This window comes from Jaculus jaculus, chromosome 7, assembly GCF_020740685.1.
Source record: "Jaculus jaculus isolate mJacJac1 chromosome 7, mJacJac1.mat.Y.cur, whole genome shotgun sequence".
Taxonomy (NCBI): domain Eukaryota; kingdom Metazoa; phylum Chordata; class Mammalia; order Rodentia; family Dipodidae; genus Jaculus; species Jaculus jaculus.
Genome location: NC_059108.1, coordinates 37,717,475 through 37,735,573, shown reverse-complemented (window position 1 = coordinate 37,735,573; position 18,099 = coordinate 37,717,475). Strand labels below are relative to the sequence as shown.

At 45.3% G+C, this 18,099-nt stretch overlaps 1 protein-coding gene across 1 annotated transcript in view; it reads left to right on the top strand.

Moving 5' to 3' along the window:
- Positions 1 to 2,939: 2,939 nt before the first annotated feature.
- LOC101610720 overlaps positions 2,940 to 18,099 on the top strand; it is a 212,631-nt gene continuing 197,471 nt past the window's right edge. Inside the window, exons 1-5 of the mRNA XM_045155548.1 lie at positions 2,940 to 3,076; positions 6,267 to 6,339; positions 6,761 to 6,871; positions 16,165 to 16,278; positions 17,125 to 17,319. Coding sequence (XP_045011483.1) covers positions 2,940 to 3,076; positions 6,267 to 6,339; positions 6,761 to 6,871; positions 16,165 to 16,278; positions 17,125 to 17,319 — 630 coding nt within the window. The remainder of the gene's footprint in view (positions 3,077 to 6,266; positions 6,340 to 6,760; positions 6,872 to 16,164; positions 16,279 to 17,124; positions 17,320 to 18,099) is intronic.

Below are 18,099 nucleotides of genomic sequence, written 5' to 3'. Positions count from 1 at the left end.
CATGCCTTTAATCCCAGCACTCAGGAGGCAGAGGTAGGAGGATTGCTGCGAGTTCGAGGCCATCCTGAGACTCCATAGTGAATTCCAGGTCAGCAGAGATGGCTCAGTGGGTAAGGCACTTGCCTTCAAAGCCTCTAATGACCTGGGTTTGATTCCCCAGTACCCACATAAATCCAGATGCACAAAGTGGCATGTGCATCTGGAGCTTGTTTGCAATGGCTAGAGGCCCTTGCAGATTTACTCTCTCTCTGTCTCTCGACTCTCTTCTCTCTGCCTCTTTGCTTGCAAAGAAATAAAAAAAAAAAATTTTTTTTTTTAAAGAGATTCGTTGAGGGAAAAATCAGAGAGCACATGAATAGGGTATTAATGACAAACAGTAAGAATAGGCATTTTGGTATGTAAAGCAAATACTGTGAGCACTATTAAAGTGAAATTGTATTGTCCAAATGCTTTTTTGATTCAGGTGTCCCCCAAAACCTTGTGTTCTAAATGCTAGGGCCCTAGCTGGTGGCAATTTGGTAATTGGAGCCTGCTGGAGGCAGTGTATTATTGGGGGCCAGCTTAAGGGTATTATATCCAGGTTTCCCTTGCCAGTGTTTGGCACACTTTCCTGCTGCTATTAGCTGCTATCTGATACTGGCCAGGAGGTGATGTTCACCCTCTGCTCAGGTAATCATTTTCTCCTGCCATCATGGAGCTTCCCCTCAAGTCTGTAAGCCAAAATAAACTTAACAGTCTTGGGCCTTCTGGGTATTTTCTGCAGATTCTCTAATTAAGGAGAAGCATGGATCTAATCAGGTGTGATGTCCAGGTCTGGAGTATAAAGTTCTCAGGAGACGGAGGCAGGAAGATCACGGGCTCAAATCAGGTGTGATGTCCAGGCCTGGAGTCTCAGCACTCAGGACAGAGAGGGAGGAGGGCCATGGGTTTGAACCAGTTGTGATGCCCGGGGACACAGAACTCAGGAGACATCGGGAGGAGAATCATGGGTCTGAACTAGGTGTGATATCCAAGCCTGGAGACACAGACTCAGGAGACAGAGGGAAAGGAATCACAGATTTGGATCAGGTGTGATGTCCAGGCCTGGAGTCACGGCCATCAGAAGGCAGAGGCAGAAGGATCATGGGGTTTGTGAAAGTATTGCTAGGCACTGCAAAGTTGTGGATATCAAAGCCTATTTTTTCTCTTTCTTTTTTTCTTTTTCCCCAGAGGTAGGGTCTCACTCTAGCTCAGGCTGACCTGAAATTCACTATGTAGTCTCAGGGTGGCCTTGAACTCACAGTGCTCCTCCTACCTTTGCCTCCCTAGTGCTGTGATTAAAGGCATGTGCCACCAAGCCCGGCTCGAAGCCGATTTCTGTCTGGATATTGCATTCTAAGGAGTCACATCCTTCCTTTGACTCTCACATTCTTTCCGCCACCTCTTCTGCAATGGACCATGAGCCTTGGAGGGTGTGATGGAGACATTTCAGTGCTGAGCACTCCTCCATCACTTCTCAGCACTATGGTGCCTTTTGGGTCATCCCCAAGTCACTGCCACCTGAAAAGAGAAGCTTCTCTAACCAAAAGTGAGAGTAAAAAAAAAAAAAAAAAAAAAAGGAAGAGTAGCACTAATATATGGCTATGACATTAAGGAAAGTGCTTACAGGGCAGCTTGGTGAGCATAATATACGCATTTATTCAGTCAAGAGCAGGCAATGCACTCCTAAGGCTCATGACCTCCCCTGCAATAGGCTTTTGATTAAGTTTTCAGTACTCGCTATGCATTTCTAGAGGAGGGAAAAAGGATAATTTTCTATCAAACTCAAATGTGCAAGGGGCTTGAACAAGTTAAGGCTCCCTATCCTTGGAGTATTATCCCTAGCCGGAAGCTCGGGTTCCTGTCTTTGGATAACTATCTCTAGCCGGACGCTCAGGTTCCCAAACTTGGAATACTATCCCTTGATGGAAGGTCGGGTTGCTATCCTTGGAGTTCTATCCCTAGCCAGAATTTTGGGCTCCTGTCCTTGGGATACCATCCCTAGCAGGATGCCTCCAGAAGCTCTGATGGAGAAATACTGCGGGCACATGGAGTGTCTGAGCATACCCACTGTGTATTCCACTTGCACTGATGTCAGAAGTCCATAGTAACCGCCGCTCACAGTACTCAGTGGGATCCCCACACACCTTTGTGAAGGCCCCAGGGGTGGGGCAGGGAGCTTGCATTCTCATTTAGTGAACCCACAGTCAAAGCAGAAAGAGGTTTGTTTTTTCTTAATTTTATTTATTTATAAGGGGGGGGGAGGGGCGAGGGAGAAAGAATGAATATGGCCACAGTAGGGGCTAGCGTCACTGCAAACAAACTCCAGACACAAGTGCCACCTGTGTATCTGGTTTTACAAGGGTACGGGGGAATTGAACCTAGGTCTTCAGGGTTTGAAAGCAAGGGCATGTAACCACTGAGCAATCTGTCCAGCCTGAGACTTATTTTTTGAAGATGAAGCAAGCTGAACAGAGATGCATGGCCATAGAGACTCTAACATAGCTGGTCTCTACCATTTACTAAACAGTAATTCAATCAGAAATGACAAAGCCAATCTGCTTATTGATTGATGTTTTTCTTTTCTCAATCTCTCTCTCTCTCTTTTTTTTTTTGAGGCAGGGTTTCACTCTAGCGCAGCATGACCTAGAACTCACTCTGTAACCCAGGCTGGTCTTGAACTCAGGGCAATTCTCCTCCCTCAGCCTTCCAAGTGCTGGGATAAAAAGCGTGAGCCACTGCACCCAGCAAATATCTAATCTGGCTGTTTCTTCATACTGCAAATGGATATTTTTTCATAAAGTTGACAGGATTTCTTGGAGAATGAATTTCTACATATTGCATAAGAGTCGCTGAGGAAGTTTGACACAGGCTTTGGGCTCTTCTCTTCCAAGCATATGGACAAACAGCGCATGGAGACCATGGATGAAGTCTACAAGATCACCTCTACAGCAAGGACCCAGCTGTTAGAGAGACAGCTGGCTGGGAGGTTGAGTGAACTGAAGTCTCAGATGGAGGAGCAGGGCATCCTTCAGGGAGCAGCTCGCCCAGTTTACAGGTAAATGCTGCTGCCAGGAGCCGTCAAGGTGTAGCCTAGTCGTCCATTATATGGTGGGTCTCATGGGCCCAGGGTCTTCACAGCCCTGGTACTGTTTGTACAACCACCTTGCTGGGTGAGTAACACTGTATGGATGTTAATGGTGTGCAGAGATCAGGAGAAGAGGCAGTAAGCAAGTGAGATTGTACTTCATGCCCAAGATGATTCTGAAGAACTGGGGTGCATAGTGTGGTTTACAATTGGCCTTTCAAGCCACTGGTGTCTGAAATAGATCAAGGGTCATGTAATGAGATGGAAAGATCACCGAACCATGTATGTCATCATTCCCTCTCACCTTGGCATCTTTATTTGAAGAATGAGGTAAAAGATGTGTACTGAGACCCAGATTCCATTCCCCAGCACCCACGTAAGCCAGATGCACAAGGTGTCGCATGCATCTGGAGTTTGTTGGCAGCGGCTGGCTAGAGGCCCTGGCATGCTCATTCTCTCTATCTACCTCTTTCTCTCTCTCTCAAATAAATAAACTATAAGGGTTGAAAAGATGGCTTAGTGATTAAAGAGCTTGCCTGCAAAACCTAAGAACCCAAATTTGACTTCCCAGTATCTATATATGGCTGGAGGCCCTGGGGCACCTATTCTCTCTGTCTCTCTATCTGTCTCTCTCTTCTATCTCTCTCAAATAAATAAAAAATTAAAAATAAATAAAATATTTTTGAAAAAGATGTGGACTGGGCTGGAGATATGGCTTAGTGCTTAAACACTTGCCTCTGATGCCTAAGGACCCAGGTTCTAGGCTCGATTTCCCAGGACCCACGTTAGCCAGATGCACAAGGGGGCGCACGCGTCTGGAGTTCGTTTGCAGTGGCTGGAGGCCCTGGCGCACCCATTCTCTCTCTCCCTCTCTCCCAATTTCTCTCTCTCTCTCTCTCTGCCTCTTTCTCCCTCTGTTGCTCTCAAATAAATAAATAAAAATAAACAAAACAATTAAAAAAAAAAGATGTGTACTGCTCCTACCTCATAAGGTTGTGAGGAGCAAGTGACAGGCATGATCATACTAAAGGGTTTTGAAAACTTCAGATTGCCACACAAAGATCAAGGGGTGATAGTGCAATTTAGAAGCCCGGCAAGTGGCTCCTCTGCATCACAACATGAAAGGAAGGCTTCCCAAAAGCTTTGTGAGAACACGGTGGCAGGAGACCCTAGATATTCATCTTTCTTGGTCTCCTTAACCGTCCAGCGCTGCTGCCACTTGAAAGAATATCAATCCCAGCAGAGCCTCATGAGGCACGTTGCGTTTTCCAGGTGCTGCGCCAACTTCTAGAGCTCAGGGAAAATGTCAATATCCACTCCTGCTAAGCATTTTAGCATTCTTTTCATTGAACTGAAAAATCTTTCTTTTTTAAAATAAATATTTTATTTTATTTATTTGAGAGAGAGGCAAAGAGAGAGAGAATGGGCATGCTAGGGCCTCCAGCACAAGCTAACTCCAGACGCATGGCACCACCTTGTGCGTCTGGCTTATGTGGGTCCTGGGGCATCGAACCTGGGTCTATAGACTTTGCAGGCAAGAACCTTAACTGCTAAGCCATCATCCAATCCCTTTTCTTTCTTTTTTTTTCACTTTTTAATTTTCAAAAATATTTTATTTATTTGTTAGAAAGAGAAAGAGACAACAACAGGACACACCAGGGCCCCGTTGCCACTGCAAATGAACTCCAGATGCATGCACCACTTTGTGCATCTGGCTCTATGTGGTACTGGGTATCGAACCTGGGCTGTCAGTCTTTGCAAGCAAGCAACCTTAACCACTGAGCAATCTCTCCAGCCCCCACTTTTCTTTAAAAAATGATTTTTCATTTTCATTCTTCATTTTTACCTCCATCACCCCCATGGTTACATTCTTCATAAATGCTCGTTGAACAGGTTAATGAATATACGTCACATGAGTAAATGAATCTCTTTGAGGGTCGCTGCAAACGTCACATGGGCTCACTAGCTATTTCTAGGTCATCCACAAACACACTGAGGGCAACAGAGAGGAACGTCTTGATTTGAGTGAGAGCTGGGCAGCTAAGCTCGTGACTCTGCCTGGGCTCCCAGCATGCCACAAACTGGGAGACAAGAGTGTAATGGAAGCCTTTTTCTGCTTCCATAAGAGCCTGCCCAACAGCAGATCCTCTTTCTGTTTGATTGCTGCTTCTGCAGTTCCATGAAGCTGTGGCCAGGATCCAGTGAGCGTGGAGGGGACACCTGTGATTCGAGTCCCCTCCTCCCCTGCTCACTGCACCCACCAAGATGTGAGTTGGCGTATGCTTGTGTGGCTAATGGAACTCCTGACAACCTAGTATCTTTTCATTTCCCCTGGTGCTGGGGATTGAACTCAGGGTCTTACCCTTGCTAGACAAGTGCTCCAACCATTGAGCCACGCTCCCATCCTCCTAGTATTCCTTTAACATGAACACTTGTTGGCAAGTGTCAAACCACAGTGCCTGTTTTAAACACATTCTGTTCACCAGGGAAATAGCTCAGTGGTTAAAGATGCTTGTTTGCAAAGCCCACTAGCCTGGGTCCGATTCCCTAGTACCCATGTAAAGCTAAGCGCACAAAGTGACACATCTGTCTGGAGTTCGTTTGCAATGCTAAGAGGCTCTGGCATGCTCATACTCTCTCACTTTCAAATAAATAAAAATAAAGTTTTCAAAAAAAAAAGTTCAGTGAGGCCTGGAGAGCTGGCTTAGTGGTTAAGCGCTTGCCTGTGAGTGAAGCCTAAGGACCCAGTTTGAGGTGCGATTCCCCAGGACCCACGTTAGCCAGATGCACAAGGGGGCGCACAAGGGGGTGAACACAATGCTTTGTCAGACACAAGGTTCCTAAAGGAAATACAGGCAAGGAAATACAAACCTTCCCCATGAGTGCCTTTACTCTGGAGTTGTGAGGTCAATCGGAGGTAGAAGGAAAGACTGCGTGAGGAGAAGGAAAGAGGAGCTGCTCCAAGGGAACATCAAGTATATAAAAGATTCTGACCAAGACAGAAGAACGTGGCCTTCCCATGCCCCTAAATAATCCATGGAAATATGACCATTCACAAATGAGCCCTGGGGAAGAGTTACAGATTTATCAGGCCTAGCTTCCATCTGGTCTATTACAGCGCTTTGTAATTTCAGCTTCAGTTGCATAAATCTTCCTGCAGCTCTGTTCAAATACCAAAGGACATCTCTTACTACAGAAGAGAGAGGGAACTGGCCTTGAAGAGAGCCTTACAGGTGAGCATGAGGGTGGGCCATTGCAAGACAGTCTGTCGTACATTCGATTTTCTTTTCTTTTTTGGTTTTTCGATTTTTTGAGGTAGGGTCTCACTCTAGCCCAGGCTGACCTGAATTCACTATGGAGTCTCATGGTGGCCTTGAACTCATGGCAATCCTCCTACCTTTGCCTCCCGAGTGCTGGGATTAAAGGCATGCGCCACCACGCCCAGCAATACATTCGATTTTCTAACTTGGGAATTCTTTACAAGAGTTTATTTTCGCAAACAAGCAACTGGTATTATTGAAAGTGGCCTTAAGAACAAAACCACCCTGCTAGAAAAGGGCAGGCTACTGTTTCCTTACAGCGATCTCATTTTGTGAGATCTGGTAATTTTACATTTCCTTGATAAGGGATGTTGAAACTTTCTTTTGGGGTTAGGTGAGTGAGCCCAAGCCCCTTGTAATTCAGAGCGATGTACTGCAGAGGGAGCTAGAGAGCTGCCTACGAAGGGAGTACACGCCGGAAAATCTACCTTTGCTCCTTTTGCAGGTAAGGGCTATTTGCAACTTGGAATTTGGTAGAAATGTGTGAGCAACCTGGCTTTCTAGTATGTTCTCTGTATAGGTTTTCTAGACCTGCATAGTCTGTAGAACTTGGTATAAACGCTGTTATTTTTAGAGGCTTCTCACAGCTAAGTTCAGTATTAAAGTCACTGGGCAATTTAAGTTTCTACAAAATATTACTTGTGCTGGTGTTACAGAGCATTATTGGCATGGGCAAAGACAATCCCAATCTTAAAAAGCTGCAGGCTAATCTAGGAAAGACCTTCCTGGAAATGTCTCCTAAGAAGATTACTCAGAGCTGGGCATGATGGCTCATGCCTATAAAGCCCAGCAGTTGAGGCTGAAATAGGAGGATCTCTGTGAGTTCAAGCCCAGCTTGGGCTATAGAGTGAGTTCCAAGTCAGCCTGGGCTAGAGTGACCCTACTCAAAAAAACAGAAAAAAACGAAACATGATTACTCAGAATGGGAAAGAGTTTTCTATAAAGGTTGTTGTAGCCTTATAGTAAAAGTAAAAAAAGCATGAGAGACAGGGGAGATGACTCAGTGAGTGACAGCGTTTGCTGAAGAACTTGAGGAGCTGAGTTTCATCCCCAATGGCCACATTAGAACAAAACAGTGTGCTGTGGTCATGCACGCCTGCAATCCCAGCAAAGGTAGGAGGATCACCAAGAGTTCAAGGCCACTCTGAGACTGCTTAGTGAGTTCCAGGTCAGTTTGGGCTAGAGTGAGATCCTGCCTCAAAAAAACAAACAAACAAAACCAAAATAAAACAGTGTGGTGTGGTCATGCATGCCTGTCATCCCACTGCTGGGCTGGGGAATGCTGGGAAGGAGCATCTCTGAGGCTCACTAGCCAACCAGTCTCACTGAACAACTGGGAGCTGCAGGTTTAGTGAGAGACTCTGTCTCAAGGACATAAGGTGGACGCACCATAGAAGAGAACCCCGGGTTCTCCTCTGGCCTCTGCACAAGTATGCATACACCACACACAAACACCCAAATCCAAATAAATAAACCCCAGTATTTTAAAATATATTTTATTTATTTATTTGAGAGAGAGAAAAAACATGGGTGCACCAGGGCCTCCAGCCACTGCAAACAAACTCCAGATGCATGTGCCCCCTTGTGCATCTGCTAAGCCTTCTCTCCAGCCCCACAAATTTTTTTAATGTAGTTACCTAAATCTCTACTATATGACACGAATGAGGTAGGTATAGCAATGTGGTATTTGGTAGAATATTGCTCCACCATTTAGTTTTTTTGCCTAAGAATTAGCATGTTATGTAATGTTAGCTAAAAGGTTAAAATTGTGTGCTTAATAACAATGATCAAATAATATATAGGAGAAGCCTCCTTTTACATATTTTCTAAATTTTATATAGTCATATTATTTCACTTTTGAAAATTGTCTTTAGCTTTTTAAAAAAATTTATTATTTATTTGCAAGCAGAGAGAAAGGGAGACAGAAGACAGAAGAGAAAAGAGAGAGAGAGGCTGAGAGAATGGGTGGGTGCCAGGGCCTTCCGCCGCTGCAAACAAACTCCAGAAGCATGCATCGCTTTGTGCATCAGGCTTCCTGTGGGTCGTGGAGACTTGAGTGGGAATAGTCAGGCTTTGCAAGCAAGTGCCTTTAGCCACTGAACCACTTCCCTGGCCCGGTTGTCTTGAATGTCTATTAAACCACTTGGCGTAATTCCAGGCTCTGAGTTCCCCCTCATTCATGCAGATTAGTTCTTTACCAGCTAGTTAGCTATTAACTATTAATCACAGAGAAATAAGACTTCGAGATTCTATTTGCAAGTCAGACCACTGTCATTATTTTATTCCAAGGTCTCTTTCCTTATATTTCCCTTCTTTTCTTCCTTCTTCCCCACACTCTTCTTTGCTAGTAGTCTCCATCACATATCTATCCATAGCTCTCGAAGACAAGAGTGGAAGGCTTTGTACATTACAGGTCATATGCCAAAGCCTGGAGACAGTTTTGGTTATCAAAAATTGGGTGCGAGATATACTTGGTAACACCTCACGTTTACTTGCCAGAGGCCAGGGATCTTGTGAACCACGCTGCAATGCACAGGGCAGCCTTCTGCAACCACGAGTTATCCAGTCCTAATTGTCCCCAATGGTAAGGTCGACATGGTTTAGTATAGTCTGAATTTCCATACTGTGTCATTTACCTTTTGTCTGAAGAACTTCCTTTGACATTTCGCATGGCGCAGATGTGCTCTGGATACATTCTACAATCTTTGTTTTATTTTTTTAAAGTATCTTCATTTCAGAAAGATATTTTTGCTTAGCATAGAATTCAGGGTTTTCTTTTCTTTCATTATTTTAAAGATGTTGCTCCGTTCTTTTCTAGCTTGAGTAGTTTTCATGTCTGAACACAGTATCTTTCTCTGTTCTGGCTACTGTTAAGATTTTCTGTTAATTATTTTAGGTATTTTATTATGATGTGTACAGATGAGCCTTTTTTCTTGTTTGGGGTTTAATTTAACTTTTTGGATCATAGGTTTTTAAAAAAAATATGATTTATTTATTTGCAAGGGAAGAGAGAGAGAGAGAGAGAATGTGTGTTTGGGAACACCAGGGCCTCTTACTGCTGCATGTGCCATTACACCTGGCTTTGATTTGTTTTTAATCTCATACATAGAATGAGGAGATGGCTCAGCAGTTAAGGCACTTTTTATGGCTGCAATGCCTAATGGCCCAGGTTTCATTCCCCAGTACCCACATAAAACCAGCTGCAAAGAGTGTTGCATCCATCTGGAGTTCATTTGCAGAGTCAAGAGGCACTGGTACACACATTCTGTCTCCATTTCTCTCTCTCTCCTGCTGATTGCAAACAAATAAAAATACTTTAAAAAATCTCACACATTTGGCTGAGATGGATGGGCTGAACCTAACTGAGGAAACTTGGAGTATAATTAGCAAAGAATAAATAGAAGGAAAACAAACATAAGCACCCAGAGAAAGAAACGGTGGAGGAACCCACGGGTGGAGGGACATTCATTAGCTATTTTTCCCCTTGCTCCTCTCCTGTCTTTCTCTGCCATGGCCCCAGTGCCCAGCTTTGGCTTTGGATTGTCTTCTCTTTTTGTTTTCCCCAGTGGACAAAGAGATGACCAATCCAGATAAACATCTTATGGTTTTGATTTCTTCTTAAGCCTGTTCAATTTTGCTTTCCCTCAGTTGATAGTTAGCACCTCATTCCCTTGTAAACCCTGTTCCTTGGCCTTCATCTCAGGCTGGCGATGCTATTGTCCATGGAGATGCCCTGGGCAAGGCTATTGTTGGAACATGTGGCAGGATGGGGTAGCCATGGCACTGTGTGGGCAGGCTGTCCCCTAGGGGAGGTCATCGGTGGGTCTAGGAGCAAGGCGAGGTCCCATGGGTTACACTGAGTGGAGTTATGGAGGGAAGCATTTTTCTTGGTGAGAATAGCCCTCTGAGTCCTGAGGAAATTGCCTCCATGGTTCTGAAATGACACCTGCTCCCTAGCCTCAGTGAGACTCAGTGGAAGGGTGAGATCTTCTCACATGAAAGCATCAGGGTAGAGTGACCACTCGGAGACACGCGCCAAAGCCTGCAGCCGGCAGCTAAGGGAAGGAGGCCCTGTTCCCCCACTGCTTTCTCGTCTTTTCCTCTGGGATCAGCTGTGCATAGTTCCAGGGGGGAGAGCCCATCCCAGTGGGAAGGCGTGGTGACAGGGGAGAGCCCATCCCAGTGGGAAGGCGTGGTGGTAGCAGCATCAGGTGAGCCAGTCACATTGCATCCAGTGATCAGGCAGAGAGAGCAAGAATAAGACATGGAGCATCCTTCTTCTTCTCCTTCTCCTTCTCTTCTTCTTCTCCCTCTCCGTCTTCCTCCTCTTTCTTCTCTCAGGTTCTTCTTGTCTTCAGGGACCTGACTGACTTCGTTGTAAGTGATCTTGACCTTGTCGTCTCTCCTTGCTGCCCACATGGTACCTTTCACCACGTTCTCTTTTCCTTTTTGTTTAGTGAAGATTCTTTCTTCCTACCTGCTGGCTTTTTTATGCCAGCTGATGTATGTGGCCCAGGGCAACCAGCATGGTCAGGCCGTGAGGATTTTCTCACTTTTTAAATAATGGGAACCACTATTTCTTCAAATCCATTTTCCGAGGTACTGAGAATGTGGCTCAGTGGTAAAGCACATGCTTAGTATGCATAAGCCCCTCAGTTCAATCCCTAGAACCACAACTTTCTTCTAATTGCATCCCCTTTTGTTTGACATTTCAATTACACATACAGAAAACTATTTCATATTGGTCCATGGATTGCTAAAAGTGCTCAGTATATCTTTTAGTCTATTTCTCCCCTTGGTACTTTTGTTGTTTTTGTTTTTCAAGGTAGGGTCTCACTGTAGCCCAGGCTGACCTGGAATTCACTATGGAGTCTCAGGGTGGCCTCGATCTCATGGTGATCCTCCTACCTCTGCCTCCTGAGTGCTGGGATTAAAGTGGTGTGCCACCACACCTGGCTACCCTTGGTATGTTTTTCACGTGTGTCGTTGCATGCATGTGTGTATAAATGCTTGTATCTCCCAGTTCTGTAGGTACCCCGTGTGTGCTGGTACACATGCATATGTGTGTTAATGTGTGGGGAGGCCAGAGGTTGAGGTTGGTGCCTTCCTCAACTGTCCTCAGCCTTATTTATTGAGATAAGATCTCTCACTTGAACCCAGAGCTCCCCAGTTTCACTACTCTAGCAGGCCAGCTTGCCCTTGGTATCCCCTGAATTCTCCTCCCAAGTGCTAGAAATCAAAAGGGGGCTGCCACACCCTCTTAGTTAGGGTTCCAAGCTGAGGTCCTTGTATGTCCATGACAAGCCCTCTCCCAGCATCTCCCAGCCTCTGGGGCTTCATTTTGTGCCATTCATTCCTATTGCAGTGTTTTCAGGTTCAGCAATTTTGTTGTCTGTGGTGTTTGATCTGCTTTACATCCAACCCACTCAAGTTTTCATTTCAAATATCAGATCCTTCATTTCCAGGCAGTTCGTTTGATTCCCTTTTATGTTTTCCATTTCTTTCCCTGTTAAAGTCACATGTTTCTCTCAGTCCTTGAACATGCTGTGTATATTCATTATGGTTCTTAACAGGCTCTGGTTGCTGATTTCGTTTCTCGGGGTGTTTCTCGTCACTATCACTAGTTTTTCCTCTGTTCCTGGGGTTACTTTCCTGCCCCTGTGCGAGTCTGATGGCTTGTAAATGAATGCCCCAAATTGCCAACTTTTCACTCTTGGATTTTATTCTGGCAAGCTTTTAAGTTGTTTACACATCAGCTTGATCCTTCAAGGTTTGCTTTTAAGCTTTGTCAGCGTGACTTTGCTCTAGGCATAATTTGTCCTTATTACTCAATCCTCTGGTGTCCCCACTGAAGGTCTCAGGCATGCAGGGAAGACACTTCACTCAGGCTGGCTGGAACCTGAGCATCTCCCAGGCCTGTAGGAAGACTGAGAACCTTTCCATTTACAAGGCCCCAGGCAATTATTCTTGTTATTCTGTGCACAGCGCCTGGATTTTTTTTTTTTTTCCATCTGAATGCGTGGCTAGGTACTCCCCAGCACACTCTGGGGATCGCTACACAGTTTTCTGGAATCTTTCTCTGCAGTTTCCTCCTCTCCAGTACTCCACCCAACCAACTCCAGCTGACTCCACTTGCCAAATTTCAGTTTCTCTCTCCTTAACTCAGAGGCCCGTCCCTCTGCTTAAGAGTGTCCCTTTCATTGTCCCTGGCTCAGAAGCTGCAAGTGATGGGAAGCCTTGCCTGACTCATTCATTCTCTTCTCTCAGGGACCATGGCACAACGTCAGGAAGCAGCTACCTTGTCTTGTTTTGTCCAATTTTCTGCTTGTTTCTGATGGAAGGTTATGTTCGAACCCTGTAGCCACTATTGCTTTTACTATCAGTAAGAAAACAAGTCAAAGAAACAATACAACTGTATTTTGAGATGCCTTAGTGGCTGGTCTTGAACTCATAATTCTCCTGCCTGGGCCTTCTGAGTGCTGAGAATTCAGGAATGTACTAATATGTCCCTCTTATTAACTATTTTTTTCTGGCTTTTTTTTTTTTTTTTTTTTTTTGGTGGGGTCTCTACCTACCTCCGCTCCAGCCCAGGCTGACCTGAAATTCACTCTGTAGTCTCAGGCTGGCTTTGAACTTACAGCGATCCTCTACCTCTGCCTCCAGAGTGCTGGGATTAAAGGCATGTGCCACCACACCTAGCTTTTTATGTTTTTAAAATATTTCTTTATTTGCAAGCAGACACAGAGAGGGAAAGACAGAGAGAGAGAGAGAGAGAAAGAATGGGTATGCCAGGGCTTCTCAATGCTGCAGTCAGACTCTAGATACATGCATCACTTTGTACAACTGGCTTTCCATGGGTACTGGGGAATTGACCCCAAGTTGGTAGGCTTTGCAGGCAAGCACATTAACTGCAGAACCATCTCTCCATGCCCATATTAACTATTTTTGAGTGTTAACAAAATTTCCAGTCTGATGTTAAAAGCTATAATTTAGTTTGTGGACTGGAGAGCTGGCTCATTGGTCAAGGCACTTGCCTGAAAAGCCTGAGAATCTGAGCTGGATTCCCCAGTGCCCACATGAAGCCAGATGCACTACGTGGCACATGTATCTAGAATTTGTTTGCAAGTAGCAGGCAGCCCTGGTGCAGCCGTACTCACTCTCCCTGTGTCTGTTTGTCTGTCTCTCAAATAAGTAAAATTAAAACTAAATAGAATAAAACAGAATTAAAATAACTTGTTACATACTAGGTATTTGGAATCTTTTTGTGTACATGTGTGATGTGCATGTGTACTGCATGTGCGTACGTGTGTGCACATGCGTGTGGAGGCCAGAGGTGGACAATGGGTTGGGTGTATTCCTCAATCATTTGATGCCATTTTTATTTTATTTATTTATTTTGGTTTTCGGAGGTAGAGTTCCAGGCTCTCCTGGAACTCACTGTGTAGTCTCAGGGTGGCCTCAACTTCACAGCAATCCTCCTACTTCTGCCTCCCTAGTGCTGGGATGAAAGACATGCACCATCATGTCTGGCTTAAAAATATTTAAGATAGAAAGAGACACAGAGAGAGAGAGCATATGGGGACACCAGGGCCTCCTGCTATTGCAAACAAACTGCAGATGCATGCCAGTTTGTACATCTGACTTTATGTGGGTAAACAAACTCAGGCCATCAGGCTTTGCAAACAAGTGCCTTTAACTACTGATCCATCTCTCTAACCCAACGCCTTATTTTTTTGAGATAGGGTCTCTCGCTGAATGGAGAGCTCACTGATTTGGCTAGACTAGCGAGCCAGCAAACCCTAGGGCTCCTCTGTCTTCTTCTTCCCAGTGCTTGGATTATAGGCGCATACAGCCATTCCTGGCTTTTATGTGGGTACTGAGGATTCAAACTCACATCCTCATGCTTGCATGGCAAGCGCTTGGCCCACTGATATGTCTTCTCAGGCCTGTAGTTTTTACTCTCAATTTCAGGTTCCGTGTGTGTGTGTGTCTGTGTGTGTGTGTGTGTGTGTGTGTGTGTACATGCATGTGCGCGTGTACAGGGGTGGATGTATGCATATGGAGATCAGAGGTTGATATAGAATGTCTTCCTCTATTGCTCTCTACTTTGTTTACTGGCAAAGGGCCTAGCTAGTCTAGCTGGCCAGCCTGTCCTAGAGATCCCATATTCGCCTCCATAGTGCTGAGATTGTAGGAGGGACACCGGATCCACCAGCATTTCCATGAACGCTGGGCATATAGGCTCAGGTCCTCATGTTTACACAGCAAGCACTTTGTCTACTGAACCGTCTCCCTAGCCTCTTAAAAAATACTCTTTTGGGATGGAGAGATGGCTTAGCGGTTAAGCGCTTGCCTGTGAAGCCTACGGACCCCGGTTCGAGGCTCGGTTCCCCAGGACCCACGTTAGCCAGATGCACAAGGGGGCGCATGCGTCTGGAGTTCGTTTGCAGAGGCTGGAAGCCCTGGCACGCCCATTCTCTCTCTCTCCCTCTATCTGTCTTTCTCTCTGTGTCTGTCTCTCTCAAATAAATAAATAAAAAATTAAAAAAAAATACTCTTTTGCTCTTCCAGGGCTGGCATTTAGAGGCACCGTGACAGTTTGATATACCATTGTAGGCTGTCCTACAAGACAGCCTCTAACGAAACTAGTCTGTCCCGAACCCCTGGTAATAGCATTGTTCACCTGGGCACCAAGAAGGCCGGGAAAGCACCAGGGTCAGCATGTGACATGTGCCCAGGCCGACTTCAGGGGTTCATGCTGTGAGACCTAAAGTCCTTAGGAGATTGTCCAAAACAAAACAACATGTCAGCCAGGCCTGTGGTAGTTCTGTGTGTGCTGAATGAGTACATGACAGGATCAAGTGAGCTTTCATTATTATTTATTATTATTATTATTATTATTATTATTATTATTATTTTTTCCCTATTGATGAGCAGACAATCGCCATTAAGGTGTTGAAGGCACAAGCAGAGTCAGAAAGCTAAAAAATATGAAGCTTTTTAAATAACTTTTTTATTTATTTGAAAGCAGAGAGAGAGAGGAGAGACAGGTAGAGAGAATGGGTGTGTCAGGGCCTCCAGCCACTGCAAATGAACTCCAGATGCATGCGCCACTTTGTGCATCTGGGTTTACGTGGGTACTGGGGAATGGAACCTGGGCCATTAGGCATTGCAGGCAAGTGCCTTAACCTCCGAGCCATCTCTCCAGCCCTCCCTAGCTTCTTTTTCTTTTTCTTTTTTTTTTTGGTTTTTTGAGATAGGGTCTCACTGTAGCTCAGGCTAACCTGGAATTCACTATGTAGTCTCAGGTTGGCCTTGTACCCTTGGCAATCTGCCTACCTCTGCCTCTCGAGTGCTGGAATGAAAGGTGTGTACCACCATGCCCAGCCCTCCCTAGCTTCTTAATTTCAGTCTTTAATACAAACTTCAAGTTCAACTTTAGGCTATTGAATATTTTAATTTCACTGCTGAAATTGCTGAGTAACTAATAAGTAAATTTACAATCGACAGACTTGGAAATATATCAGAAGGCTTTAGGGACATCTACTTGGCCTACTTGCTTTATTTAAGTTGGAATGATATATTGGGCCAGACTTCTTAACTTTATGGTGTTCATGTAGAAAAATGCAGTTGCTCGCTACAACTAGATATTGATTTATTGATTTGTTACTAATTTACTAAGATGCAATTCAGCCTTCCTAGCATAATTGTGTTCTGCTAAATGTGTTGTTGTTACAGTATTATACAGAGAGGGCCTCGCAGCTGGCCCAGAGTAAACGTGTGCACGGGCTTAGATGGAGAAGGCTCTGCGGGCACAGTCAGACCATGGAACGGTTCCTTCCTCTTTACAAGGTGGGGAGTCCTGAGCAGAACCGGGGTGAAGTTTTTAAAGAAACAACTTAAGTCAGTAAGCTTGCTGTTTTCTACAAGGCACAACTTCAGAAATGGACTAACGGAAGCATGCTGACTCTACCTACCCAAGTCCCACATAAGAGGAGGAAAAAAAAATGATGACTTCAAGGAAGAAGAGAGACTAGTGGGAAAAAATAAGTGATTCAATGGAGGGGGAACCTGGGAGGAGAAGAAAAGAGGGTGGTGGGAGGGGATTATGATCATGGTATTTTTTTATATTTATGGACGTTGACTATAAAAAGGCTTTAAAGAAAGAAAAGAGCCAGGTGTGGTCATGCACACCCTTAATCCCATCACTAGGTGATGGAAGCACTATGGTGGAAGATCTTTAAAAAGATCATATGCATTTATCTGGGAAGGGGTAGAGAGGATGGGCATGTACGAACTCCAGACACATGTACCACTTTGTGCATCTGGCTTTACATGCCTAATGGGGAATTGAACCTGGGCCAACAGGCTTTATAAATAAGTGCCTTTAATGACTAACCCATCTCTCCAGTCCACAAGGTTCCTATTTGTAGCCGTGGCCTCTGCTGTAGGTAGAAAGCTCTGCAGTGGGCTCCCATGACTAAACTCGCTGTGTCCTGGCTCTTTGGGGTCACTCTCCTTTGAAATCCCAAGAGAATGGCCACGACCTTTGTCAATCAGTTAGAATACAGAAGAATTTTGGAATCCCCAAGAGCCCTCATCTGGCCCCCAAACAGCGTTCCTTAATGTCGACAAGCCAATGGCACAGGGACAGGGCTCAGGGTCAGCCTCATCCTGCGTTGTGCTTCTCTGAAACAGGAACGCGTGAGCTACATTCTGCAGGAGCTCAGCGACGCAGTTCAGAGAGCCGAAAGACTGTCTGCTGCTCGAGAAAACTTCCTGATGGGGAAAAGCAATCCTCCCAACCTAGTGACACAGGAGGACCTGACCATTTACACAAAGTGGCTGGTGTGTCACTTGCACTCCCTCAGGACCATTCACCACTACCTGCAGGTCTGTGACGCTCTTATGTGACATTGCAACACCTTTCCACGAAGGACCCAGCACAGTGTCCCCACGCTTATTACCCACTTTGGGATTCTTCCTGTTCTATACTCCACCTGCCCTGCAAAGGACAGGAAAATAGCGTGTCACCGAATGTTTCTCATGATTGAAAACTTGCCCTGCTGACATTGCTCCATTGTTGAGTGCTCTCAAAAATGCCTCTAAGGGGCTGGAGAGATGGCTTAGCGGTTAAGCGCTTGCCTGTGAAGCCTAAGGACCCCGGTTCGAGGCTCGGTTCCCCAGGCCCCACGTTAGCCAGATGCACAAGGGGGCGCACGCGTCTGGAGTTCATTTTCAGAGGCTGGAAGCCCTGGCGCGCCCATTCTCTCTCTCCCTCTATCTGTCTTTCTCTCTGTGTCTGTCGCTCTCAAATAAAAAAATTTTTAAAAAAATGCCTCTAAGGCCAGGTGTGATGGGACACAGCTTTAGTCCCAGCGCTCAGGAGGTTGCAGTAGGAGGATTGCCATGAGTTCAGGGCCAGCCTGAGGCTCCAGAGTGAGTTCCAGATCAGCCTGGGCTAGAGTAAGACTCTGTCTCAAGAGTGCTTACAATACTGTCTTCCACACATAAAGTGGCCCTGATATTCATGCTCTCATAGTGGCTGATTCTACCTACACAAGTCCTGCATAATAGGAGGGAAAAAAAATGATAACTTCAAGGAAGAAGAGAGACTAGTTAGAAAAAGTGAGGGATTCAGTGGAGGGGGAACCTGGGAGGAGAAGAAAAGAG